The sequence below is a fragment of the Cygnus olor genome, chromosome 5 (assembly GCF_009769625.2).
Source record: "Cygnus olor isolate bCygOlo1 chromosome 5, bCygOlo1.pri.v2, whole genome shotgun sequence".
In the NCBI taxonomy this organism is placed as follows: domain Eukaryota; kingdom Metazoa; phylum Chordata; class Aves; order Anseriformes; family Anatidae; genus Cygnus; species Cygnus olor.
The window spans coordinates 64,578,452-64,604,721 of NC_049173.1; the positions used below are offsets into that span (position 1 = coordinate 64,578,452).

Sequence of the window (26,270 nt, forward strand, 5' to 3'; positions counted from 1 at the left end):
AATGCTAGTAGATAGAAATACAGCTGTAGCGTCAGTTCCACGATATTCCCAAATACAAACGCGTCACAATTCACACAACTCAGGCAAAATACAGCCAACCTTCAGATAATAAACACAAAGATGTATTTTTATGATAGAGCAGAGAATAGAACCTCTAAAACACCATACTACTCAGTACACTAGTGCTGGTTAAGAGAATCTGTGAGAAAGTAGTTTTTAAGCCTTACAGAATACACTAGAATATTTAGAACATGTCTGCTGTTGAACTTGTTTTTGTGAAGCTATTCCTCCTTTTCGGGTCTTCAGGAGACAGAAGTTTTCATGCTAGAGACTGATGGCGGAAGCTAAAACTCAAGTTACTTACTCTACTACTCTGTTAATATTTGTGGTGCTGGGAATTCAAGAAAACACGCTGTTAACAGAAACAAGAGAGCTACTAAAGCCTAGCAAACCTAAAATTGACAAAGAGAGATCAGGAAGAATTTAGTAGCACAGTTCAGCATAAAATATAAGTGTTGCAGAATTTTATACCTTAGATACAAAAGCATTCTCTTCTCATCTTTGAATACGTAATTTGCTTGCAAAACTCAAGTTATCACAGACACAGCTTATGACTTTTACGCACAAAATACTTCTTTGACTCTAGTAAATAACTAACTCAATTGGATCTAATTCTATTAAATACCTAAAAAAGAAAATTATTATGCAGAAAACTCTGAGAAACAAAAATAAGTTATTACTCCTTACAGCATATGTGAAAACAAATGTTGATAAACATGCAAGACATTTCAAAGGTTGTAAAAACATCACACCTTCAACAAAATATTAATATAAATATATGCAAACATTAATAAATACCATCTATTCTTACAGCTCTACACTGCTTAACATCTACACTTCTTTACATTTTGTTAAAAGATAAAAAGACTAGTCACAAAACAATACCTATAACATTGTTCAAAGTACATTGAATACAGCTTGCTCTAGTTACTATAGAAATACTCTTCCTACTACTATGACAAAACTTTTAACTCCTTACAACAGGAAAGTTTAGGATTACAGCTAATTCAGTAACTTCTAGAACACAGCTAACATTTTATCAGACTACCTAAAAAAAAACCTGAGATGCTTATCAACTCAGTTGTTAATATTTTCTATTAATAAATAAAAAAGAGAGAGAAAAAAAAAAAACAGAATTTTACTAAACCCACTTACCTTTTCTTCAACACACACACACACACCAGAAGGCCCAGAAGTACATTAATAAGCTCTAATGACCCTGACCAGCCTTACCTGGTACATCCTGCCATATCCCCACCTACAGGGCCCAGGGGCCCTATTTAAACTCAGCCCAGGACCTACACTTCCATCTGAGTTACAAGGCAGAAAACTTGCTTTGTAGTTCAGTCACAACTATGCATTTGCCTAGCTGTAGCTATTACTGATCTAGACCTTTGTCTAAAAACTTATTTATGCTTCAGGTGAGGGCTTACCTTTTCAAGAAGAATCTACTTAGTAACTAACAGACTATTTAGATCTTGTTTGCTGTTGCTGTATGTGATTCTGCCTCACTGATGGGTGACCACCTTGACCTCAGATCTGCCCCATCATTATGGACTTATCTCATGTCTGCTATGCTCAGGTACACTGGGGTGAGTATCAGTTACCAAAGCCTTGGCCCTGCTGGCCCTTGTCATGCTCAGTTTTTGGCTACTCTTCTTATGGGAGCAGTTGGCCCTCACTGCTCCCTGATACAATCCTGAACTTTACAAAATGCAGTATAGTATCAGTTCTGTTTTCCATAGCTCTGAATGGAAAGGTTGCAAATGTCTATTGGAACAACAATTCATACTACTTATACTCTGAAGATTTCTAAAACCATTCCCATCTCTACTCCTTTCCCCCAGAATGCAATAAATAAATAAATAAATAAAGGGGGGGGGGGGGGGCAACTTTATCTAACAAAGTAAACAAGTTTTACTATTAGAACTACCATGCCCTGACCACTCACCTGTTCTAAATGAAAGCTTAAGTGCGTGCACCTCAAATACAAATAGCAATTGGTTTCCAAAGATTAATAATCAGGTAGGTAAAGGCCTTTTTATTCTGTTGTTAAAGTAGCTTAGTTGAGCTCATTTTACATTCCTGAAAAAGGCTTAAAATTACATGTGGTAGTGATTTTTTAAATCTTTTCTGCTGTCTATATTGTTATAACACGTCGCAAGTACAACTTCAATTTGCTACAGATTTATTATTTATATCAATACTTTTGATATAACAATCCAAGTTTAAAAGTATTAATTTAAATTTTCATAATTGGTTTTAATGAAATAAAAACACAGGACAGCAAGAGAAATAGTCACTTTTCTTGAAATGTTTTTAAGAACTTAGTGGGAAAAAAAAAACACGTTATGCTCCTTCAGCTCGTACAATCTTTTATACATTAGATAGGTTCTACATACCTGGTAGTGATTTATTGCTTTCTGTGTATCTGGAGAGAAGGAGACTGCCTGCTTTCAAGTGCGAATAGGAGAAAGTCAGTAGAGTTTGCTATTTATACACTGTAGCAGTAATAAAGTTTTAAACAAAATGTCTTGTCAGATTTATCCTCAAAAAGCAAGAATAATTTTTTTCTTCTAACTTTGGTTTAATATTCTTAAGGCATTATTCTATAAAATCTTTCATGTAAGCTAGCTAGCTTTTTTCTGTGGAAAAAAACCATGGAAACCATGGAAACCACAGAAACTGATGAAAAAACACCCTGGGAACATACTGCCTAAGTCTTTCTTCAGTCCAAATTGCTTCAACATTCATTATCAGATCTAAGTAACAGTTTTTGTGAAAAAAAATGGCTTATAAATCAGAAAGAAGGCTTAAGATCTTTATCATCATCTTGCTCTCTATAATATTTTTGTCATCTTTTTAATGAAAACCACCATTTTTTGAGCACACGCTTTAATTCTTTCTATTAATTTTGGTGTCACTCCACTTTCTTGTCACATGTTGAAGTTGCTCTACAAAACGTATTTATGGCATATATGGAGCTCAAGGAGACATGGTAGTTACACTTTATTGGACCAGGCAATTCAGTTCAGAATAATTAGTGTGCAAATAAACATTCAAATTCAAAATGTTAAGTAATTAAAAATATTAATTCTGCTGCAGAAAGCAACTGACACTGCAAGTTATTTAATATTATACTACATACTATTATAGTAATTTTAAAGTAAATTGTTAAGTTTCATTTTAAAATTAATGTTTTACAGTTATGACATTCTGTTCAGTCAAAATTCTGTATTATGTGGATGGTTACCTACAGGCCAAAGTCAAGTTTGCTTTAGGGTTTAATAGGCTGTGTAAGTAATATGTCACTTTTTCTAATCTCAGTAGAAATGCAATAGGAGCTTTTAGTCTTACTAGTCTTTTTTTCCTTGGTACAGCTTCAGAAATACTTAAGATTTGTTCAATGTTGCTATACATCCCATGTTTTACGTAAACTCATCAATACATGTGCTGTGCTAATTGGAAGTTTAAGAACCCAATTCTGTAATTTCTTCTTTACTCATGCACCTCCACACAGCTGAATGGGCCTGCCACACAAAACAAGCTCATGGATCAGTAGCCAGGTTCAAAAATGTTTTAGGTTCAGTATCTGTAATTAAAAACACTTAGATAATTTGAAAATTAATACTTGGCTAAGTTGTACCTAGAAAATTGCAAATATGTATTAACGATGCTACGCTACCTGAGCTAGTCAGATAACACTTATCTGGATTTATAAAGTGATTGTTTTTCCACCAACATAGGAAAAATCCACACTTTTTAATACGTTCAGTTGGAAGTCTTTAGCGTTTTAAAAAAGCCACGGGACGTTGCCTGAGGGACTCATGATCTCACAAGCAGAGAGCACCCAGGCGCCACCTGTTGAATTTATCAGTGTGTGTGAATAAATACACAGTGTGACCCTGTGTGTATACTTGTGTAGGTCTGCACGAGACACACATACACCTGCCCGCAAGCCCCCATTGCGCCCTCACGGCGTCCTGAAGGGGCCGCTCCCACGTAAGGGGTCGGTGCCCATCGGAGAGCGGCGGGAGGCGCCGCGAGCAGGGGGCCCGGGCCCCGCCGCTCGCTGAGGGGCGCCCGCGAGGCCGCCGTTACCTCAGCAACGCGGCCGCGCGCGCACCGGCACTCCGGAGCCTTCCCGCCTCCCGTCGCGCGGGCGCGAGGCGGCCCTCGCGGCCGGTTCTTCGCGGCGATTGGCTCGCTGCGTCTCGGGGGCGGAGCCGGGCCGTCTCTCCCCGCCCCTCTGCCCGAGCACGTCCGGGTCAGTCGGCGCAGTGAGAGGAAGTGCGCGCGCCGCGGCCGTTGCGCGCTTGCGGCTGGCTGCTGGGTGGTGGCGGCCTCGTCACCGGCACAATGTCGCGGGGCTCTATCGAGATTCCCCTGCGGGACACCGATGAGGCGAGTCGGGGTGGTGTGGCCTGGGGATGGGACGGGAAGGGGCTGCGGGGTGCAGGTGGTTGTCGCCTGTCCGCGGGGTCGGGGGCTGCCCGCGGGCTCCTCCGTGAGGGAGGGCGGCCCCGGCCCCGCGCAGCCGGTGTGCCGAGCAGCTGGGCGCGGAGGAGCCGGGTCCCCGCTGGGAGCGCTACCTGCCGCTCAGCTCGTGCCTTGCCCGCCTCGAGTCTCCTCCTGGTCAGACACCGGTGTTCCTGACTGCACCGATTTTTCCATTGAGGGGGTTTTCACAAAGACGCAAGTGGGGCGCTTGGTCTGCTCTGCGATGTTATTTCGGGGTGGATTCACGGATTTGTTTAACTGAACTTAAGGTAATCTGGCACAAGCTGAGGTTAGGCAGATTTGATAGAAGTAGTTGGAAATTCACAGGGTAGTGGAAAGTTTGAAGTTGAAGCACCTCGCAGCAGACATCAACTCAATAGTTTACCTGAATAAGGTGTTGAAACATGTTGTTTATGGATTGAAGAACTCTTTTTGTGAACATATACATTAACTTCTTGTCCTTTCTTTAACAAGTTTCCAGACAATTGCTAATGTGTCCTTAAGTCTCACAAAGGTATTTCTGTGGTGTATTCTCTGTAGGTTATATGGGGGTGGGGGGAGGAACACTGTTCTGTGACAGAAATAGGTGTCAACATGAATAATTGATCTTGGTAGTGTTCTTCAACTTATGCTTAGAACTACTTGAGTCCTAAGTTTTGGATTAATCACTAATGGCTGCTATGAAATATAACTTATCACAATTTTTTTACTTCCATATTTATTTACTGTGTAGGTAATACCTATTTTTCATTAATAATGATCTTAGTTTGTTGTTAGTATTGCCCAAATTAAAAAACATTCAAACTAAAAATAACAGTAGTTGTAGAAAAAACTTTTTGCTGGCACTCTGATTTTGGGTAATCAAAACAGTAAGTCCTGATAAACTGGATGGCTCTAACCCCATTGTAGGAGTAATAGAACCTGCGTTGGTATCATGGGACAAACCTGGGTGCAACAATTGCACTGTTTCCTTATTCTAAAACTGAATAGTAACATAGATGGCTAATATCAAAGGTGGTAGTGTGATTGAGTAGCAGGTGAACTAACAGTCAGTCAAATTGCATTCCTGAGCATCCCTCCTTGAGAATATTTGTTCCTTTTTCCTCGTTTCCCTATCAGAAGAGTAGATCAACTTGGCAAAATAGTACTTGGAAAATAACAATGTCATGGTGAAAAGTTGTTGACTTCATTTGCTTATGAGTGACTATGGTTATTAATGATCAGAAATTTAGTCTGTTATCTGTCATGTTTGCCACTTCAATAAATCTCTTGATTTTTTGAGGCATAAGGATGTTTTTACGAAAATTGCAGGGTTCTTAGGTACGTTTTGGGTATTGATAACTGACTACTTGGAAAGTTTTAACTGTATCTTAGATCTTTGTATTATCTGCAGGATTTGTATTACCTGTAAGTTTTTAAAATGGAGCAGTTCTTGAAGGGATGTTTCAAGGCAACTTGGTTATCTGATTATTAGCTGAACTGTGAACATTCTGAGCCTGAAGGCTGTGATGAAAGAAGTTGAAGTATCAACTCTATTTTCCCTGACTAGTATCTCGACAATTGGGCTATCTTTTCTCAGATATTTGTGAGAGGCTATCACTTCTGTATTTTGCAGAATAAAATAAGCCGTCACTTCTTTGTCCACAGTTCTGTTTAAATGGAAAGAATTATTTATGTCTTAAAGGCTGAAACATCCAGTTTGCTTTGAGCTCAATAATAAATAACATTGTTAATACTTTATGAAAAGAAAATTTCTGTTTCATTCTAGGTTATCGAGCTTGACTTTGATCAATTACCTGAGGGTGATGAAGTTATAAGTATACTGAAACAGGAACACACGCAACTACACATATGGATCGCCTTAGCGGTTAGTATATACGCAAACTGTTTATTCAGATTATCCAAGAAAAATTTCCGCTTCTGTACTTTTATGACCAGGGATAACTGAATTCAGAACTGGAACTTAATTTGGTTATTTGATAACCGATTCTAGACCAGATATTTTTGATTTGTCATATGCATGTTAACATTTTAAGCTTATTTTTTTAATGAAACAATGCTGCTGGAGGCCTGCTTTTTAATTTTTTTTCTTAATCCTTAGTTTTACCATTTTGCTTCTTTGATTATGTACTTCATAAAAAGATGGGGGGACTTCATACTGTTGAAGTATGGTGAAATGTGCAAAAAAGATAAGACGTTCAGAGGAAAAACAGTTGATTCTTTATAATAAATAGTTGCAAGAGTTCATCTGTGTTTTAATGTAAAACTAAGTTGAGATGATGATAGCAAAAAAACTGGTGATATCAGAATGTCTTCGATTATCCCTATACTTATGTGCCTTATGGATCCATCTGTTAAAACTGTGTATGTTATAGCTGGAATACTACAAACAAGGGAAAACAGAAGACTTTGTGAAGCTGTTGGAAGCGGCACGAATAGATGGAAACTTGGACTACAGAGACCATGAAAAAGATCAGATGACATGTCTGGATACTCTGGCAGCATACTATGTACAGCAAGCTCGAAAGGAGAAGAACAAAGATAACAAGAAGGAGCTCATTACACAAGCTACCTTATTATATACGATGGCTGACAAAATCATCATGTATGATCAGGTAAAAACAACCTGTGTAAAAATCCACGTTTGTAATTGTTTTAATCATTCTTTTTACCTGAATTTTTTAGTGTTTTCTGTGAATTCAAAAAACCGCTTCTAAAGAAAGCAAGTATTAATTCCGTAAAGAGAAGGTAGAAAATGCTCGGACTTTTGTTTATAGATGCGTAGTATGTGTACATAAAACTTGTAAGTATCTGAAGTGTCTTTGATGCTACCAGGAATAATTATTTGTTGCTTGGGACACCTGATAGAACTATATAACTCAACCTTTGGGGGTTTGGAGGCTGGTTGTTACTCTTTTGTCTGATCATGTGTGAACTTCAGTAGGCGATAAAGACCTTTTTTTTTTTTCTCTCATTCTGATGCAAGAGAAATCAATTAATCATAGAAAGAGTCCTATTGCATAATCTTTTCCATAGCACAATCTTCCTATTTTATGAGAATAAATGTAGTGGCCATTCTGTTTTCTTTATCTAGAATCACTTGTTGGGAAGAGCCTGTTTTTGTCTGCTTGAAGGTGATAAGATGGACCAAGCTGATGCACAATTCCATTTTGTGCTTAACCAGTCTCCAAATAATATTCCTGCCCTTCTCGGTATGAGTTTGAGTATTTGACTTGGTCTCTTCAGTTGAGTTTTGGAATGAGTTATGCTTAAGAAGGGGGTATGTATGTAAGTAGAGAGATAAAGAAGGGTATGAAGTATGTGCTCTTGACCAGAAATGTGTGATGGAGATTACTTAAAATATGGGAAGCATATGCAGATGGAAAAGCTAGGAAAAAGTACAATGTTTGCCAGCATCCTGACACCTTTTATCTTTGTTTTGGGGTTTTTGTTTGGTTTGGTTAGGGTTTGTTTTTTAGCCGTGTTCATGTAGCAATTAAAGCCTTAAGTTCTACAATGTGAAACTTGCCCTCAGAGCACAGTGCGAGCGTGCAGCGTGCTTTTTATCCTGCTGACACTGTAAATACTTCTCCCCCGAACGAAGCTTTTGGAATTTGGAAATTTCACTTGTAATCATGTGGTACAGCATTAAAACCTGTTTGCCTACATCCAGTCCAGCTACTTAAATTTTCTTGATGACATCAGTGAAGCTTTATACTTCTAAGATGAGGATACCATGAGTACCAAGGGATCAGCTGTAAAACTGATTCTTCTCTGTTCACTAATGAATCTAGTCTTAGCGAGCATCTTTCTTCTGGATCAGGAAAGAACTAAGTTTATGCAGAAAACCAGGAAAATGTAAACTTAATGTATTCCTTTGCTTGTTCAATATGCTTGACATTATCTAAGATAATAAAACAGTTGTAGTTGTCTGAATTTCCTGTTAGTGTTTTAATTGTGTTTATTAGTGTTTAATTCTAACATTTGAAAATTGGTACAACTTCACCAAATAAGAATTGAGCTGTTTTTTAACTGCTTTGTGTATATTTTTGATTTATTTGCAACTGTTGTGTTATAACAGGTAAAGCATGCATTTCTTTCAACAAGAAAGATTATAGAGGAGCCCTTGCCTACTACAAGAAAGCACTGCGTACCAATCCAGGTTGCCCAGGTAAGACAAAAGCTATTTCGTAGTGGAAAGGTCTAACTCAGATCTTCCTAACTGAAGTATCTAATTTTTTGTTTGTGTGTTCTGTAGCTGTCCAAAAATCAAAAAATAAACTCCACTAAAAAGAAAAACACACACCCTCATTATCAAAGAGTTTAGAGTTTGTTGACTTGCAGTGCTCCTTAATTGTTAGAGAAAGCAATCATGCTGAGGAAAATGCTTTTCTGTTTTTTCTGATTATTACCTTCTAATTAGCTATTGCAAAATGAGAAGTTGCATGTAAGAGAAGTTAAAATTGTATGGAGTGGGGAGGAAGATGCCGTTCAAGACTATAATAATTTATTTACAATCTCTTGGAATAAAAGTTAAGAAAATTACATTAGTATGTTGGCATTAATAATGAATTGACTTGAAATCTAAAATTCTAGCTGTAGTGCACGCTAAGAGCTCTCCTTGTGTTGTATGGTTTTCTTAATGCAGAAATCCAGGAGACTTGTGTATAACAGCTGTAAAAGCTATGCATTTGATTTAGAAGTATCAGGATATTTGCATTGGTATCATATATATTCTAAAGTCTCTTGAGGGATGTGATATGCTTTTTGATAACATATCTGAAAAATAACTTATTACAGAATTGATGTGTATTCTGTAGTCTGGCTTAGCATAAGAACCATTGCTCCCAAAATGGATTTAGAAATGCAAGCTGTACTTTTAAATAGACATCTTTTGCTCATGCCCTGCTCACATACACTCAGGTACTGTGTATAAATGTCTCTGTGTTCCTAGTCTGCAAGCATCTTGAAAGAGCAATATGATGTGAAGTTTTCTGTATTAGTTCATCTGTACAGATCGTGGAAATTAGAGGGTGACGTACAGCGTTTTGTTAGCAGTTGAATCAGTTGATGGAGGCAAAACACCTAGCGAACTTGTCTATTCATCTGTGTTTTCTGGAGGCCTGCTGGTCTCAGCTGTACTTGACCTGCCCAAGAAATTTCCAGCCTTTTCATCTGACAATTTTTTTTCATGTCTTTGTTATTTCTATTATGTTTCCATAAAAGTAATGTTCTATTTGCTTCCTATCTGAATCTTCTGGAGATGCAGACTGGTCTTCTGGAGCGTATGAGGAAATAACGTCTTACTAACCTATTAAAATTAATTTTGCTACCAAGCGTGGGAGGCTACCCTTAAAAACAACAAATCATTAAAAGGCTTTATAGGTTTTAAAGAAGTATTAATGTCCAGAATGTGTAAAATAAATCAAGTTCTTGTTGAAATGTTCAGATTCTGAATGGTGTCATCTTGTTTTCTAGCTGAGGTTCGATTAGGTATGGGCCATTGCTTCGTAAAACTGAACAAGTTGGAAAAAGCTCGCTTGGCATTCAGCAGAGCTCTGGAGCTCAATTCAAAATGCGTAGGGGCTTTGGTTGGACTGGCTGTTCTGGAACTCAATAACAAAGAGGTGGGTCCAACTTAACAAGAAACCATACTTACCTGACTTACCTAAAACAGCAAACTTTTTATCCTTTGAGAGGTGCTCCTTTTTTAAAAATGTGTAATAAAATTTGTGGTTCAGTCATTTTAGCTAGTGTTACTATTGAACAATGAATGATTTGTGCTTAAGGTATAAGCAGCACATGCTGTATAACTTTATTCTGTGGTTAAAAACCTTCAACTCTGTTGCTAATAGAGATGGTAAGTACAGAAAACTAGTTCTATTTTAATTAAAGTAATAAAAATCCTTGGTGACATGTGTGAATGTGCGTCTAGTAAAAAAAAAAAAAAAGTTTTAAAAATCTCTCATTAATGAGCAACAGTTACAGATGTGTTTAATACCAGCCTTACTTAGTCATTTGCAACTCCATGAAGGTTAACTAAACGAGTTTGTACTTAGGATGATCGGAAAGTAACCAAATACTTGGAGACCTCATTTGCAATGGCAGCTGTATTCCAGAGTATCAGGAATTTTTTTGGAAGAGCATTATGCTAGCAAGAAGGTAAAAGACGTAGTCTCAGGAGGTTAGTCTTGGGCCTTTAGGGCTTTATGGAATATGAATGTTCAAACAAGTGTTCAAGTTATATTGAAACTACCTTGGCATGTGTGCTGCATAGTAAACTAAAGAATAGACAACTAATTTTAACCAGTCTGAAATAATGGTAAATTGGTGATCCTACCTCTCTAGATGTTGTATCACTAGAAAAAATATAGCTTAATTGAATTCGGAATATCTGATGGTCAGTCAGATCACATGGATGGTCATTCCATGTTAAGAAAGTTATTGGGGAGGATAGGACCGCTAAGATTTAAAAAAACAAAACAAAAAAAATTTTTTTGCTTAATTGCATGTTGCTAAATTTTAATGTTCTTCCAGTATTGCTTTCTGTAGAATACATAACTATCTAGAAAGACCTTCTTTTAGTACAGAATATCTGAAAATGACTTGGTTTAGTAAGTCATAGAGAAAAATATTTTAGACCTCCATAAATAATTTGGTAAATGTAGCCATGAGAGTTTTTTTCAATAAAACCACAGAGACAACCAAAAATGTTCTAAAATCAGATCATAATAAATAATTCCATGGGTAAGCAACTAATGAAACCTGCTTCCCCCCCCCCCGAGGTCTTTTAACTCATTTGATTAAAGTCCCATTGAACTTTGAATAGCTGTAATTAAAAGCTGACCCACTCAGGTTCGGTTGTGAGGAATGTATTGTGTGTATTTTATTTCAAACTGTCTCCGTAACTGCACTGCAAAATTAGTATAACATCAAAGAGTTGACATGGGGGAGGAAGAAAGCTTTCTGTAGGGAAAAAATTCTCTCTAAGATGCAACTGCTAATTGATGTCTTTTCCATGTGTAGGTATTTGCAGTGTTTCCCCCCCTCCTTAAAGATCTTACGATGTCAAATGAGGGTTGAGGTTACCCTGTATTATTACTGAGGTTTGTCCTCTCTGGTTTTATTTCATTCAAGTGTGTAGGAGATTTGAGACCTCTGCCCATCTACTAGATGTAGTTGAAATTGGACAGGAAACACAAATTACTGGAAAAGTCAGACATAAATACTGTGATTATAAAACCTCTTTTACCTTTGAAAGTTAGGCAAGAATAACTCAGTATTTCTTAACCAGGATATATTGTTGTGATAGTATTGGAAAGATACTGCCATTTTAAAATGAAATTGTGTTTGAGCTGCTGCTCATTGGACTTTACCGTATGTCTCAACTTTGTAAAACATAATATGTTCAATAAGATTACTTTGCTATTATTATCAGCAGAAAGCTAAGCACAGATTTTTACATGATTACTAGATGCCATTTTTGGTATCTCTGTTTTGATATCTTTTATTTTTATATTTCTTTTCAGAAACGCATGCAAATTTAAGCTGATGTGCTTGTGATATAAATCTCTTTGCTGTCCCAAATAAGTAGCAACTATTGACCCGTTATGGACTTGAACTTTTAAGTGAAATTAGTAGCCATAGAAAGCTTTCTTTAAACAGTAAGACTTCTCTATAAAAGGGTATGTTTTTTGTAGTAATGCCTGCAGGTAACCTCTGCCGTTTTTCATTGGAACTTAATTTACAGTACTTCTTAATTCAGCATCGGAGTTTCTTGTTTAGAATTTGAACATGAAAACGTTTTCACTTCTGTTCACATGTAAAATGTTGAAACCTAAAACAAACAGGAGTTAGGGATGTTGAACAGTAGAAGGAAGGCTATCAGAGGTGTGAGAGTGAAATGCCAAAAGACACAAAGGCTGGGTATTTTATTTTTTCTAGAAATTCCTGTTCTGTTCTTTTATTGTATTAATGGGTTTTGTGTTGTGTTTTTTTGTTGTTGTTTTCTTCCCTTCTCTTCCACACCCTATGTGGTGGCTTCATTTTCTGGTCTTTGTGCTTCAGGGAGGAAACCTGGCAGCTGAATTTACTTTCTTCTGCGAGGCTAACAAGGGCTATGTTACGGTTCCTGAAGCAGTGTGCACTGAAGGATAATTTTTAAAATCTTAGTAAGATACAGCTATTGAGATGCTGATGATACTTGTGAATATTTCTTTTAGGCTGATTCCATCAAGAATGGTGTCCAACTTCTCTCTAGGGCTTACACAATTGATCCCAGTAATCCAATGGTGCTGAACCACTTGGCTAATCACTTCTTCTTCAAGAAGGTAAGTAGAAAGTCTGTGGAATTTTACAGTCGAATACTTGATAACCTCTGAACAGCAAGGTTTCCAATGTTAGTTTTAATCTCACTTCATCAGGTTAAGTGGTGCATAATATGGAACTGTTAGTATAGATAGGTAAGTGTAAAGTTTTTGACTTAGATTTTTTAAATATTATTTTCTTAGGAAAGCCAAGAAAAGTGCACTTATTTCTTAAATCAAGCTCACTTTTGTGTCCTAAAGGGATTTCTTCGTCTCTTTGTTGTTTTTCTTCCCTCTTCTGGGCTTTAAGATATGCTGTAGATATGGAATACAGAAAAGAAAAGAAACCACTAAAACTATCGTTATTTAGTCAGTGCTGTGTCTAAAGCTTTCCTGTATTTACCACCTATCCTTGTTTAAATAATACATCACTTGACAACAAATAAAGTGAAGGCTTTCAAATTTATTTTAGGATTACGGTAAAGTACAACATTTGGCCCTTCATGCTTTCCATAATACCGAAGTTGAAGCAATGCAGGCGGAGAGTTGTTACCAGCTGGCTAGGTCTTTTCATGTACAGGTAGGACAGCTTTTAAAAACTCCCTTTGAGATTACACCTAATATTCTGGCTATAAAAGTTCATACAAAGCTTACCTGTGAAAACCCTACCTGCTCTTTCTTTAATTTTTATTTAGGAAGATTATGATCAAGCTTTCCAGTATTACTATCAGGCCACTCAGTTTGCCTCATCTTCTTTTGTACTTCCGTTTTTTTGGATTGGGTCAAATGTACATTTATAGAGGGGATAAGGAGAATGCGTCACAATGCTTTGAAAAAGTTTTGAAAGCCTATCCTAACAATTATGAGACTATGAAAATCCTTGGATCTCTTTATGCGGCCTCAGAAGACCAGGAGAAACGGGATATTGCAAAGGTGAGTTCTGCCTCTGCCTGCATCATACTTTTACATGCAAGAGTAGAACTTGAAAATCAGACTTGAAATCGGAGTCTGTACCTTTAGATGCTCAGGGTTTCTTGACTGTAAATGTGGAGTATTTAATATTGGCTGTCATGAGAGACCCTCTTAACTGTGGTGAACCACAGCTTTTGCATAGAACTAGGATTCCTACTGGGCATTGGATAAAACAACTCCAGAAGTTTAGGGGAGCTCTGGCCTCACATTTGTGTTAGATGCTGTTAAAAGGCAAAATTCTTCCAGTCTGTTAATATTATCTGAAAATGTCAAATTAAGTAGTGATTTCCTGAAGGTGTAATAATAGCTAGTGATTTCCTGAAAGCACTGGTCTTAGCTTATCTGAAAGGATGGTGTTACTTTGCTTTTTTGTTTTTTCTTTAATGAAAGACTTTTTTAATCTAATGCTGGGTAAATAAATGCACCTAATATTAGCCATCATAGTATAGCTTCTTGTGTTCATATGTGTAATAGTTTGTGCTTCTGTTTCTCTAGAACAGCTTATTTAAAAAAAAAAAAAAGAGAAATAAGGAAGGAAAGTAATGTGAATTTTTTCTTTTGAATTTCCAAGCTTTAGTCAGTTGTGCAGATGTTTAGAATGTTTTATTTTCCAGTGTGGTTCAGTATGGTTTCTAGTATTAAGGTCAATGCCTTTGCTCTTTCTTTGAGGTTTGTTACAACAATTTCTATATTCACAAAGAAGTTTAATTGTTTTCTGCTGTTTCTCAGGGACATCTAAAGAAAGTCACAGAACAATATCCTGATGATGTAGAGGCATGGATTGAGCTAGCCCAAATTCTAGAACAGACTGATATACAGGTATTACACACGTAATTCACCCTGTTTGTGTCAATGCTTGTTATAGGAGCACATGAAGCTCATTCTCCTGTTTGTCATCCACTCTCTCTTTGTAAAGGGTGCACTGTCAGCTTATGGTACAGCCACACGCATTCTGCAAGAGAAAGTGCAGGCTGATGTCCCACCAGAGATTTTGAATAATGTGGGTGCTCTGCACTTCAGGCTGGGAAACCTAGGAGAAGCAAAGGTATGTAATAATTCAAAGTTTGAACTGAATTTTATGATCACCTGAACTTTTCCTCTAAGAATATACTGGAGTGCTTTATTCTTTTTTTCTTTTTATACTTTAGAAATATTTTTGGCATCGTTGGATCGTGCAAAAGCAGAAGCTGAACATGACGAGCATTATTACAATGCTATCTCTGTAACAACGTCCTATAACCTTGCCAGACTATATGAGGCGATGTGTGAATTTCACGAAGCGGAAAAGCTGTATAAAAACATTTTAAGAGAACATCCTAATTATGTTGATTGTAAGAAATGTTTGATATTTCAGTTCCACAGTCCTCCTTAAAATACCAGAGATTTTTCCATCCACAGTGTTTTCTTGTCTCCCTGTATCTATCTTTAGTTATTTTCATAGTAGTTTTGGGGCCTGCTTACCTACTTGCTGTTATACCTACTGTTTTTAAGGACTGAACCATCTTTATAGTCCCGTCTCCAGGCTTGAGGCTTCTGATTATTGGTAGATCATTACTGTATTCCAAAAGTCTAGCAAACTAGCTTGTCTAGACTTGGATGCTTTTTGCTCCCTTGCTGCTCCCCTTCCACCCATACCCAAAAGCCTTAGCACCTCAGCACTCAGGTACAATCAAGGCCATCCACTTGATGTGCCCAGCCTCTGCAACCACACCTACTACTTAGCTCAGTGGAAATAGTGATTCTACCAAAGTGTCTCTGTCATGGACCTTGGTCGTCTTCCAGGGAAGAGTAGCTGTTGAGGGCATTGGTGCAGCTGCTATGGCACATCCTGTTTTTGCTCTTCGCTCTACCTTTCCTCTTGCCCCCAAGTATCTGATCTGTGATATTTCCTGTAAAGGAGAGGAGGTAGCCCTTGCCTAGCAAGCTGCAGCATGCAATATGCTTCAGAATAATCTGTTGGTTTTTTTTTTTTGGTGGTCTATCATCACCCCCTGCGCTTCCCAAAGCTTGCAGAAGTGGGAGAGCTGTTTAATGTGGGGGGAGAGAAATTGTGTAACTGATGTAGCCTGCTTTATCTGAGGTTTCTGAATTGTCTTTAACTTGTGAAAACAATTTAAAACATTTAAATGACATTGAAGTGTTAGAAATCTGCAATTTCTTTATCATTGCTGTGGATAGAAGTTCCTCTTTACAGAGTGCATCTCATCCTGAGTAGAATATGAAAGGTGTCTTTATGCTTGCTGTCCTTAGCAGGTCAAGAAAAGATTGCTTTTGAAATTCATGTATTGCCAGTATTTTGCTTGTTTGAGATGAATTTAACCTGTTTCCTGATTCTGGGCTTGTTTGTTTTATTTCTCTTTATTTTTAGGCTACTTACGCTTGGGAGCTATGGCTAGGGATAAAGGAAACTTTTATGAGGCTTCTGATTGGTTTAAAGAGGCGCTTCAAATAAATCAGGTGTGTAACCCTTTAAGTGTTTGAAGTTAAAACACTTGAAATACCAGGTTTTTCTTTCAATTTTGTTCTTGTGCTGCAATTCTATTTTGTCTGTTCACATAAACTAGGGGAAGGAGAGAGAACTGCTATAGTCTGCTCATTTATTTATTTAATATGGAATTTAATTTATTTTATACTTGGAAAAGTAACCTTGCAGGGGAAAATGCTGCCTTTGCAATTGACAGTGAGTTTTTAATTCAGGACCATCCAGATGCTTGGTCTCTGATTGGTAATCTTCATTTGGCCAAACAAGAGTGGGGTCCAGGACAGAAGAAATTTGAAAGAATATTGAAGCAGCCTTCCACACAAAATGATACTTATTCCATGCTGGCTCTTGGCAATGTCTGGTTGCAGACTCTACATCAACCCACAAGGGACAGAGAAAAGGTAATGAGCATCTGTCTGCCCTGTGTATGGTTTTACTTATTTTTGTTAGCATTCCGAGTAGCTAACAGCTCTTCTCGTTGCCTATTTGGCATATTACAGCCCATAAAAATACTGGGTAGATTCTTAGATACCTTGTTGTAGAAATGAGTGATCAACTGGGATACTTCTTTCCACAGGAGAAGCGTCATCAAGACCGTGCATTAGCAATCTACAAGCAAGTACTCAGAAATGATCCAAAGAATTTGTATGCTGCTAATGGCATAGGTGAATGTTAGACTAGTTTTCCTTACATCAGAGGTGATGATGATATTCTTATGTTTCATGCTTTGATATAGAATTGTCTTTGCAGGGCCTGCACACTATTTAATAGAGCGCATGAAAGAATAGCTTTCATATGGCAGCTATGTCAGTTTTTAACGGGGAGCTTGATTTAGGCAATATTTTGTTTTCTTTGGCAGGAGTACATAGTACGTGAACCTGGAAGCTTACACTGTACATATTACTTTCCCCTTAGGAGCTGTCTTGGCGCATAAAGGATATTTCCGTGAAGCTCGTGATGTTTTTGCACAAGTGAGAGAGGCAACAGCAGATATCAGTGATGTGTGGCTGAATTTGGCACATATCTATGTAGAACAAAAACAGTACATCAGTGCTGTGCAGATGGTAACATCTCTCAATTGAACTACATAATATGTTGGGTTAGATGACTTCTTGATGTTTCTTAGCTGTCCCCGGGAGCTGCTAGTTTTCTGAATAATATTTTAACTATTTATAGGTCTATTTCTAGCATAATATTAGCTGTCCATTCTAGACTTAAAAACAAACTGCCAAATGTAGATAAGGTTAACAAAGTGTTTCCCCACTTGTACCCTTTTTCCATGTAGCAGAGTTAAAATGTGATTGAGTTAAAATTTTGGTCATGAAATTCGTTTTTAGTCAGAGGTTTCAGTCAGTGTAGTTACTGTATGTGACTTACTTTCAGTTGTTACTGAAATTAGTAAATGCAATTTGATGTTTTGTTTTTTTTTTTAATACCAGCACTTCCTATTCTTATTATTTATGCAATCATTTGCAAGAATGATCAGAGCTGTCTGAAGAGCTGACTGGCATGATTTCTTTTGCCACAATTAAAATCACAGGGTAAATCATGTTAGAAGAAATCTCTTGGGGTCATCTAGTTCAACCTGCTCAAGCAAACTAACTTCCAAGTATCAATCTGTTCTAAGTTAGTTGATTAAAAAACATACAAGCAAGCTTAAAAAATTGTATGTTGGACAGACAGGATAGAAGCTCAGTAAAAACTTGTTTAGTGAGGATTTATTCCACATCGAGGCTCAAAAATACTTAATTCAGAACTATCCTCAAGGTTTTTGTGATGGTTATAAGGAATATAAGATCCTGGACCTTTTATACCTGATCAAGAGCTCAGTAGTTACTCTCCTCCAGTGAACTACTGGTAAAAGTCTTTGTTAATGTGATGTAATGCATTCTGTTATTTGAGTCAAGTCTGTCTTCTTTAAGACCTTGTCTGTCTTTACTGAAAAAAGCCTAATGAGAAATCTGATTTTAGCAATGCAGTGAACTTTCACCTTTTGATTTGTCAGAAAAATATTATACTTATTTGCCAATATATTTGTGTGAGGCTGTTAGAAGAAACATGTTTGTTCACTGAGGTGTTTTATTGTTCCCTGGTTTCTCCTATGCAGTTGGTACAAGTCCAAGTTTGATATACATGATATTGCACTCAAAGGGAGATAAACTGAATTTTAATAGCGTAGCTTGCTGCAGCCACAAGAAGTATTCTAGTGAGTTCTCTACCATAAAGTATACAAATCTGGGGCAGACTTAATGCTAAATGCAAAATCTTTGACTCTAAGTGTGAGTGAAAATTGGATGCTCACAATGCTCACAACCCCTCTGTAGTGATTTCGGGCATTACAGGGTGATTTCTGTATTGACCTGGAAGTAAAGGTTGTTTTGTATTTTTTAATATTTTGGAGATTTAGAATCACTTAAAGATGGCTTGAGAAAAGAGTATGGCAAAAAGGCACTTTTTACTGAAAAGGATGAGGTTTCTTAACTGTTGGAACCTTTAATTGAAGGCCCATAAAACATAGTGACAAGTCGTCTTTTACACTTTAGAGCAGCTGTAGTGTGAAAGAAAATACAGTGTAAAAGAAATAATTAGATATGCCAAGTTATTCAGCTAGGTGGACAGGACTAATTTGATATTGAGTTATCTTAAAGGTGGGGAATTTTTTGTAACTAATTGCATCAGATATATGGAGTTACTACATTAAGTATATTTTTAGCTATGAACCAAGAAAGCAGATTTCTTTCATACCACATAAAATAACTGAGAGTGCTCTTAAAAATGAGTCTTGCTGGTTTTTGTTGCAGTAGATGGTATTTGCAAAGCATTTTATTATACTTCAGGACCTACAGAGCCTTCAGGACTGCTGCCAGTTTTCAGATATGCTGCTTTTTTTGGAAAAAAAAAAAAAAGCACATTAGCAGTAATACTTTCTAGGAAGGGAAACATTTGATGTAGTTAGCTAACCATAATAACTAACCATTGTCACCTCTTAATTTTATTTTTCAATTTCAGTATGAGAACTGCCTCAGGAAGTTCTATAAGCATCAAAACACTGAAGTATTGTTATATTTGGCCCGGGCACTCTTCAAATGTGGGAAATTGCAGGAATGTAAACAAACTTTATTGAAGGTATGAATATAGAATATCATAGATCACAATAAAATTAGCGTAAATTGCTGCATATTTAGGTCTCTTTAAATTCAGTATCTTGAATTGAAATAGTGGTGCTTATTTTCTGTATACCTCTGTGTACCTTACTTGTATACCTCTGTATCATGTTGTAAAGTATCTTAAAAACACGCTTTTCATTTACAGGCCAGACATGTTGCACCAAGTGATACAGTCCTTATGTTTAATGTGGCTTTAGTGCTACAAAGACTAGCTACCTCTGTCCTGAAAGATGAAAAAAGCAATCTAAAAGAGGTGCTTAATGCTGTGAAAGAACTGGAGCTAGCCCACAGGTAAAGCTGATTTTTTTTTTTTTACTAATCATTATAATATATTTCAGTTTCCTTACAGTAAAAGTGCAGTGTAGATCTGAAATTATGATTGGAAGAGCAATCATCTCCAGTGAAACACTGTATTGAATTCTAGAGTTTCTAGCAGAAAAATGATTTTGCCTCACAAAAACTGTGTGTTCAGACTTGGCTCCAGAACTATTTTTATTTGGCCAGGTGGCCAATACATATTTCCCAAGGAGTTTTGTATTATGGTTGAGGCACTTTTTCTTAGAAGAACTTAGTTGAAAATGCATTGAAAATTGTTCTGCAAATTTAATACATTTTTGGAGGACTTCTTTCAAAATAACCTGTGAAGTTTAAAACTAGATCTCAAAATGAAATCTTTTTATATTATATGAGCCTAGTTAATGAGTAGTAGTCCTTGATAACCGTGTCTTCTCGGTGGCAAGTAAAGCCTAAGCACATTAATAAATTAAGAACAGAAGCTGGTTCTGAAACTTGTTTGAAATCTATAGTCTTTGGCTTAAAAAAAAAAAAAAAAAAAAGCTCTATGGGGAGAAAACAACATGATTAACCGAATAAGGAATTCATTCACAATTTCCCATTGGCAGGCAGATGTTTAGCTATTTCCAGGAAAGCAGAGCTGCTTCACAACAACAGTTATGAAGACAAATGCCAGAACTCTGAACAGCCTCTTCCCCAGCCCCTTCTTCCTTCTCTTCCCCCGACTTCTATTGCTAAGTATGACATCATATCCCTTATGACCAGCTCTCCTGGCTGTGTTCCCCTCCCAACTTCTTGTGCACCACCAATCTCCTTGCTAGCAGGGCAGTGCAAAAAACACGAGACAATGTAAGCACTGTTAAGCAACAGCTAAAACATTAGTATGTTATCAATCCTGTGCTGGTCACAAATCCCAAATTTAGGACCATACAAGCTACTAAGATGAAAATTAACTGTATCCCAGCCAAAACCAGTACAGCTTTCAACCTCTTATTCTGCTCCTACATTATCATTGATGCAGTTGGTACTTGCTCTACACATTCCTAGCTCTGTTTTTATGTCCAGGATAGATAGTGGCTTTCGGATGTTTATAGTGGCAGGAACTGCGGCCTGAGATTAGTTCTTCATTTTCCTTTGTAACTATAATTTGCTATAGTATTGACCAAAACAGATCTTTGGCACAAAGGTATTCCAATTATTTTATCAGCTACAGAAAACTTTTCATATAATCAAGGATTTAGAAATTCTAGTGCTTTACATAATGCAAACAGTGTACATTCAGAAACAAATTCTATCTTAAATTCAGTTGGAAACTTGTGAGTTCATGTCTTTATTTGGTATTCAAATTACTAAAAAAAAAAAATCAAATGTCTGATATATTTAACTTTTGGAGAACACTTTCCGTAAGCTTAAACTTGAGGGGGGAATTACTTCATAGGCTCAAGCCTTTAGAGTTCAATCTAGCATGAAAACACTTCATTATAAACATGAAAGGAAACTGGCAACCTCAAAAAAGTTGGACTGTCCTTCTCTTTTTCCTTTAAATGGTTACAAACTCTTTTCAAAGCAGTGATCATCATAGCTTACCTGTCTATTTGAGGGTACATTATATTCACTAGGGCCTGTGAACTAGATTCAGGGAGGCTGTTTTGGACAGATTTGAGACAAAATAAATTAGTATGTCTTGCATTTGAGATCTCTGAATGTACTTGTTGTATTAAAAGTAAAAAGTTGAGGGTTTTGTCTTCTGTTGCATCTTACAGGATTGTAATTCAGGAGCAAATGTTTTAAGGCAAAATTGCACTAAACATATAACTAATACTATTTTTTGCTTGTCTTTATCATCTAGGTACTTCAGTTACTTGAGTAAAGTGGGTGATAAGATGAGATTTGACTTGGCACTTGCTGCTACAGAAGCCAGGTAAAAAAAAAAAAATCATTCAGGAACTGGGATGAATGTTATCTTTTTTTCTATTTTTTTCCTTTCCAGAATAAAACTTTTCCAAAATTTTAGCTATTTCATAGAACGGTAGAAATCTAACTACAGGGTTACTTGCTGTTACTGTTTTTTTTTTCTTCCTGTCTTTGCTTTCTAATGTTTTTGTGCAGTCTAAAACTCTAAACTTGTGCTCTCCTCTATCAACGAGAGGCTGCAAAACTTCAGCTATTTTAATAGCAGATTTTCCATCAAGGGGAGAGTGGAAAATTTATTTAAAGATCTCTAGCTCTCCCTGTTTTGGCTTTAATGATAATTTAACAGGTTTGATTTCTTGGAAATTTAAGATAACTTTTGGTGACTAGAGTGGATCATTTATTAAAACATGAAATACTTATATTTTGCAATGTCTAGTCTTTAAATTTTGTTCAGGGTGATGTGTTCATACACAAGCCTGTTCAAATCAGTTTTCTTTTAAGCCTGTTTCCTATGTTTTTCATGCAGTTTGCCCTATTTTTACATAGACATACAAATAACTTCTATTGGCAATCATGCATTATACATCTTAAATAGATATTATTAAAGCATTTTGTATGGAGAAGAAAATTTCTATCTCTTAATAGTAAAAGAATTTGTCATTGTAACATAGCTAAGGAATAGTACTGAAAGCACCTTTCATTAATGTTTTACGAGACTGGAACACTTAATGCAACCTTAACTCTTATACAGTTGTGGGGATTTTTTTAGGTAAAGTTTGTGACTACCTTTCTGATTAGGTTTGCTAATAAGTTCAGATTAAATAACTTCTTTTTATTAACCATAGTTCTGAAGCTGTTCAGATGGGTTGAAATGATTTCTTTGTGATTTTTATGTATTTGAATTGGCTAAATTTTAAGTGTAAACCAGTAAGTTCCCAAGTTGTGTATTGCATCTTAAAGATAAATTATATTAATATTAAATGTGTTAGTTTACTCAAAAATCTCTACTGGTCTTCTATTGCAGTATTTCAGGTAGCTTATTTTGTCACAAATAATGTTGTGATGTATACCCTTTATGAAACTGTTACTCCTTTTAGTATGTGTCTGCCACCTTCCTTTACTTGAAACCTTTGCGTGTTACAGGCAATGCTCTGATTTACTGAGTCAAGCCCAGTATCACGTGGCTCGAGCACGCAAGCAGGATGAAGAAGAGAGGGAGCTGCGTGCAAAGCAAGAGCAAGAAAAGGAACTGCTTCGCCAAAAACTACTTAAAGAACAGGTTTTCTTCAGTTACATTTTACTGAATTAAAAAAAAAAAGTGTTAGTGTTCCTACTGCTCTGTGATGGTGCCTGGTGTTACTGATGAAATATCCAGTTGATATTTTTCTTAGGTATAGTAAATGTTAGCAGAAGATGTTACAGCTAACAGGTGATACTCATTCTTTCCCATTGACTTAAAAATAGATTTTTATTTTTATAATGAAGTCCAAGTGTTGGCAAACCTTTTAAGGTTATCAAATTTTAGTACTAATGGGACCAATGAGGGAGCACTTGGTACAAAAGTTACTTTGGAATTTTGCCTACTTCAGTACAGGCCTTGTAGAAAACCTTTATGACGTGGAATTTGTAGAAGTCAATATTCTAGTTGCTTGTCAACAAAAACACCTCTGAATATAATAATACAACTGTAATAGTAATGGTTAGTTTCTTCTCTGTTTCAGGAAGAGAAGCGCCTAAGAGAGAAAGAAGAACAGAAGAAACTTCTGGAACAAAGAGCTCAATACGTGGAGAAGACCAAGAATATTCTGATGTTCACTGGTGAAGTAGAAGGATCAAAGGAGAAAAAACGTGGTGGTGGTGGAGGCAGGGTAGAACAGATTTTTATTTTTTTTAACCTCTATTTTTTTTCTTTTGTAAACATTCTCTCGGTATAGCATGGGGTTTTAATTTCAAGCTGCCTAAGCTCTGCTGTGTGAAACAGCACAGATTTAATGCTCTGATGTAAAAATTGGAAATTAACATTTAAGTTGTGAACTAGGCAGCATTACTAAAATCTGTTCTGTTCAATTTTAAAAATAACAGAAGATTATGATGTGTAAATTTGGAATCACTTTCTCATTGATACCAGTCCAGAGAAAGTTGACATGAGGTCTGTGTTATGTCTTCAAAAATGTGTTCGGAGAGGTTCTATTTTGAGTTGTTGTCTGGTAGCTTTTAACTGGAAGATGAATAGCAAGCTATATTGTGGGGCTTTTATTTATTACAGCGTTCCAAAAAAGGAGCGGGGGAATTTGATGAGTTTGTCAACGATGACAGTGATGAAGATTTGCCAATGTCTAGAAAGAAAAAGAAGAGGAAGGGCAGTGGTAGTGAACAAGATGGGGAAGAAGAAGAGGGAGAGAGAAAGAAGAAAAAGAGGAGGAGGTAACTTGTACTTCAATGTTAGACTCTCATGAGAAATAGTACAGCTCTAAATATATTGTTATGCAGTGCTTCGTAACATAAATGAATGTTTGTTAAGCGGTTAGCAGGATTAAGTCTTATGTATTCTTAAACAAAAATTAAAGAGTACTTATGCAAGAGAAGAATGAATAACATTTGATCAGCTGAATTTTGAGACTGGAAGTTTTGTATGTGTAAAGTTTTTTTGCAGTGATATACTTTACATCACATAAATATGATTCTGTTTAAGACCCCAGAAAGCAGATGAGGGAAGTGATGATGAAGAACATGAAAATGGTCCTAGACCTAAAAAACGACGTCCACCCAAAGCAGAGAAAAAGAAGGCTGTAAGTTAAATGCTGAATGGCTTTTTTTCCTAAATATGCACTTGGACTCCAGCACTACTCTATTTGACAGAGACTTATTAATGCTGAAAATTACAACAAAACTTGTTGTAGCAAACTACCTTTTGTCCTCCTTTCCCTATTGCTATAGCTGCTTCAGGGTTGAAAAGAATATTTCATAAACCTTCTACAATATCTGATAGCAAACGGAAAATTTTGATCAAACTATTTTAGAACGTTAGAAGCACGTCTTATTTTTTGAGTGTTTATGCCACTCTGATTTAACCGGACATGTGAACAAGCAACCCTTTGTTTTTGCCCGTGCAGCCCAAACCAGAACGTTTGCCTCCTTCAATGAAAGGAAAGATCAAATCAAAAGCCATAATTTCATCTAGTGATGATTCTTCTGATGAAGATAAACTTAAAATTGCTGATGATGGGTAAGAAGCTTTATTATCTTCTCAAGCACTGGAGTTTTAGTGTATGCTTCAAGAGAAATGACAGTATTAATAAGATAATGAGAAGATAATCAGAAGCCTTTCGTTGTACTTATAACATCACTTTCCATTACAAATGATTCCATTCCCTTTCTCATTTAGATAATGCTAACATTACTCAAATCCTAGCATCTTAATTTATTTTTTAAGATAAGCATTGCATCTTTTAATACTGTTTTTTTCCCCCTACAGACATGCCAGGAATAGCAACAGTGATTCAGATGATGAGGAACAGCAGCACAGTAAACGCATTGTTTCTGATAGTGATTCTGATAACAGAAACAAGTCCGGTAGCGAGGCAGGTAGTCCGAGGAGATCCAGTGTCCATGCATCTGAGGAAGATTCTGACAGTGATAGATCAGCCAGAAAAAGGAGACGGTCAGATTCAGAGCAGTCTGACAATGAGTCTGTGCAGTCGGGAAGGAGTCGTTCTGGTGGTTCAGGAAATGAATCTCGCCCAGCTTCTCGCAGTGCTGACTCAGACAGAGATTCTGAGAGAGGATCTGACAATGAGGGTTCTGGCAGAGGATCTGGTAACGAATCTGAACCAGAAGGATCTAACAATGAGGGGTCTGAAGGTGGTTCAGATGACAGTGATTAGATCTAAATTACAGACATCTTTTTAAAATGCTCATGTAAATATATTTCCGTTCTAGTGAAAATCCAATTTTTTATTTGAAAACTGATGGGCAAAAAATGTTTTAAACTGTTGTGGAACCTTCCTGTGATTCTTTCTATTAGCAGCTAATGGATGTTTCTCTAAGTTGGATTATGGTGTATTAAATTCAAACTGCTGTGGATGAGGAACAGAAGCCCTGTACTAAAATCAGCACACCAAGGATGGAATGCATGTAAAAACTATGGAAAGTTAAATCTCAGTTTAGGTTGTTCCAGTGTAGCTGAAATCGTGTGCTCTGTGTTTATACATGCATAGATGACTCTTAAAAATCCTAACAAATGAAACAAAGAGCTTTGGATATTTATCTCTTTCTCATTCTGATTACAGGTCAGTAGGGAGGTTTTTCATGTTTTCTCTTAAAAAACATATTTGAGAACATATTTGCCATGATGTAACTCCTTATATTTCAAAGAGTTTGATATTTTTTTTTTGCTTTTGTTTCTGTGGTAAATCAGGTGAAAAAGAAGCAAATATTAAAGGAGTTTTATAAAGTAATGATACAGATGTAGATAGAGTATTTAAATTGGCAGGTCAAAAAAATAAACTTTGAGGTATTTCCATATTACCTGACATAGATGAAGATGTCGGTGTCACAATAAAATGTTCCTGCTCA

General features: G+C 36.6%; 2 protein-coding genes across 13 annotated transcripts in view; one reads left to right on the forward strand and one right to left on the reverse strand.

Moving 5' to 3' along the window:
• The window catches only part of IRAG1 (inositol 1,4,5-triphosphate receptor associated 1), a 108,897-nt gene extending 104,606 nt beyond the window's left edge, over nucleotides 1-4,291 (reverse strand). For 6 of the 12 annotated variants that reach the window (XM_040559308.1, XM_040559307.1, XM_040559311.1 and 3 more), the window contains exons 1-2: nucleotides 4,009-4,149; nucleotides 2,463-2,513 (exon numbers count right to left, since the gene is read on the reverse strand). The gene's annotated coding sequence lies outside the window, so the exon portion shown is untranslated. The other 6 variants (XM_040559303.1, XM_040559302.1, XM_040559313.1 and 3 more) reach the window with 6 other exon arrangements.
• A 1-nt stretch (nucleotide 4,292) lies between these two features.
• CTR9 (CTR9 homolog, Paf1/RNA polymerase II complex component) lies at nucleotides 4,293-26,270 on the forward strand. The gene is given in 26 exon segments (XM_040559317.1): nucleotides 4,293-4,464; nucleotides 6,329-6,427; nucleotides 6,936-7,175; nucleotides 7,655-7,772; nucleotides 8,642-8,731; nucleotides 10,039-10,187; nucleotides 12,783-12,890; nucleotides 13,339-13,446; nucleotides 13,562-13,633; nucleotides 13,635-13,799; nucleotides 14,568-14,657; nucleotides 14,755-14,887; nucleotides 14,987-15,169; nucleotides 16,207-16,295; nucleotides 16,536-16,721; nucleotides 16,898-16,985; nucleotides 17,236-17,384; nucleotides 19,330-19,446; nucleotides 19,633-19,778; nucleotides 21,631-21,702; nucleotides 22,839-22,974; nucleotides 23,417-23,563; nucleotides 23,962-24,119; nucleotides 24,388-24,484; nucleotides 24,809-24,921; nucleotides 25,171-26,270. Coding segments are annotated over 26 exon segments (3,507 nt in total). The 5' UTR covers nucleotides 4,293-4,419; the 3' UTR covers nucleotides 25,580-26,270.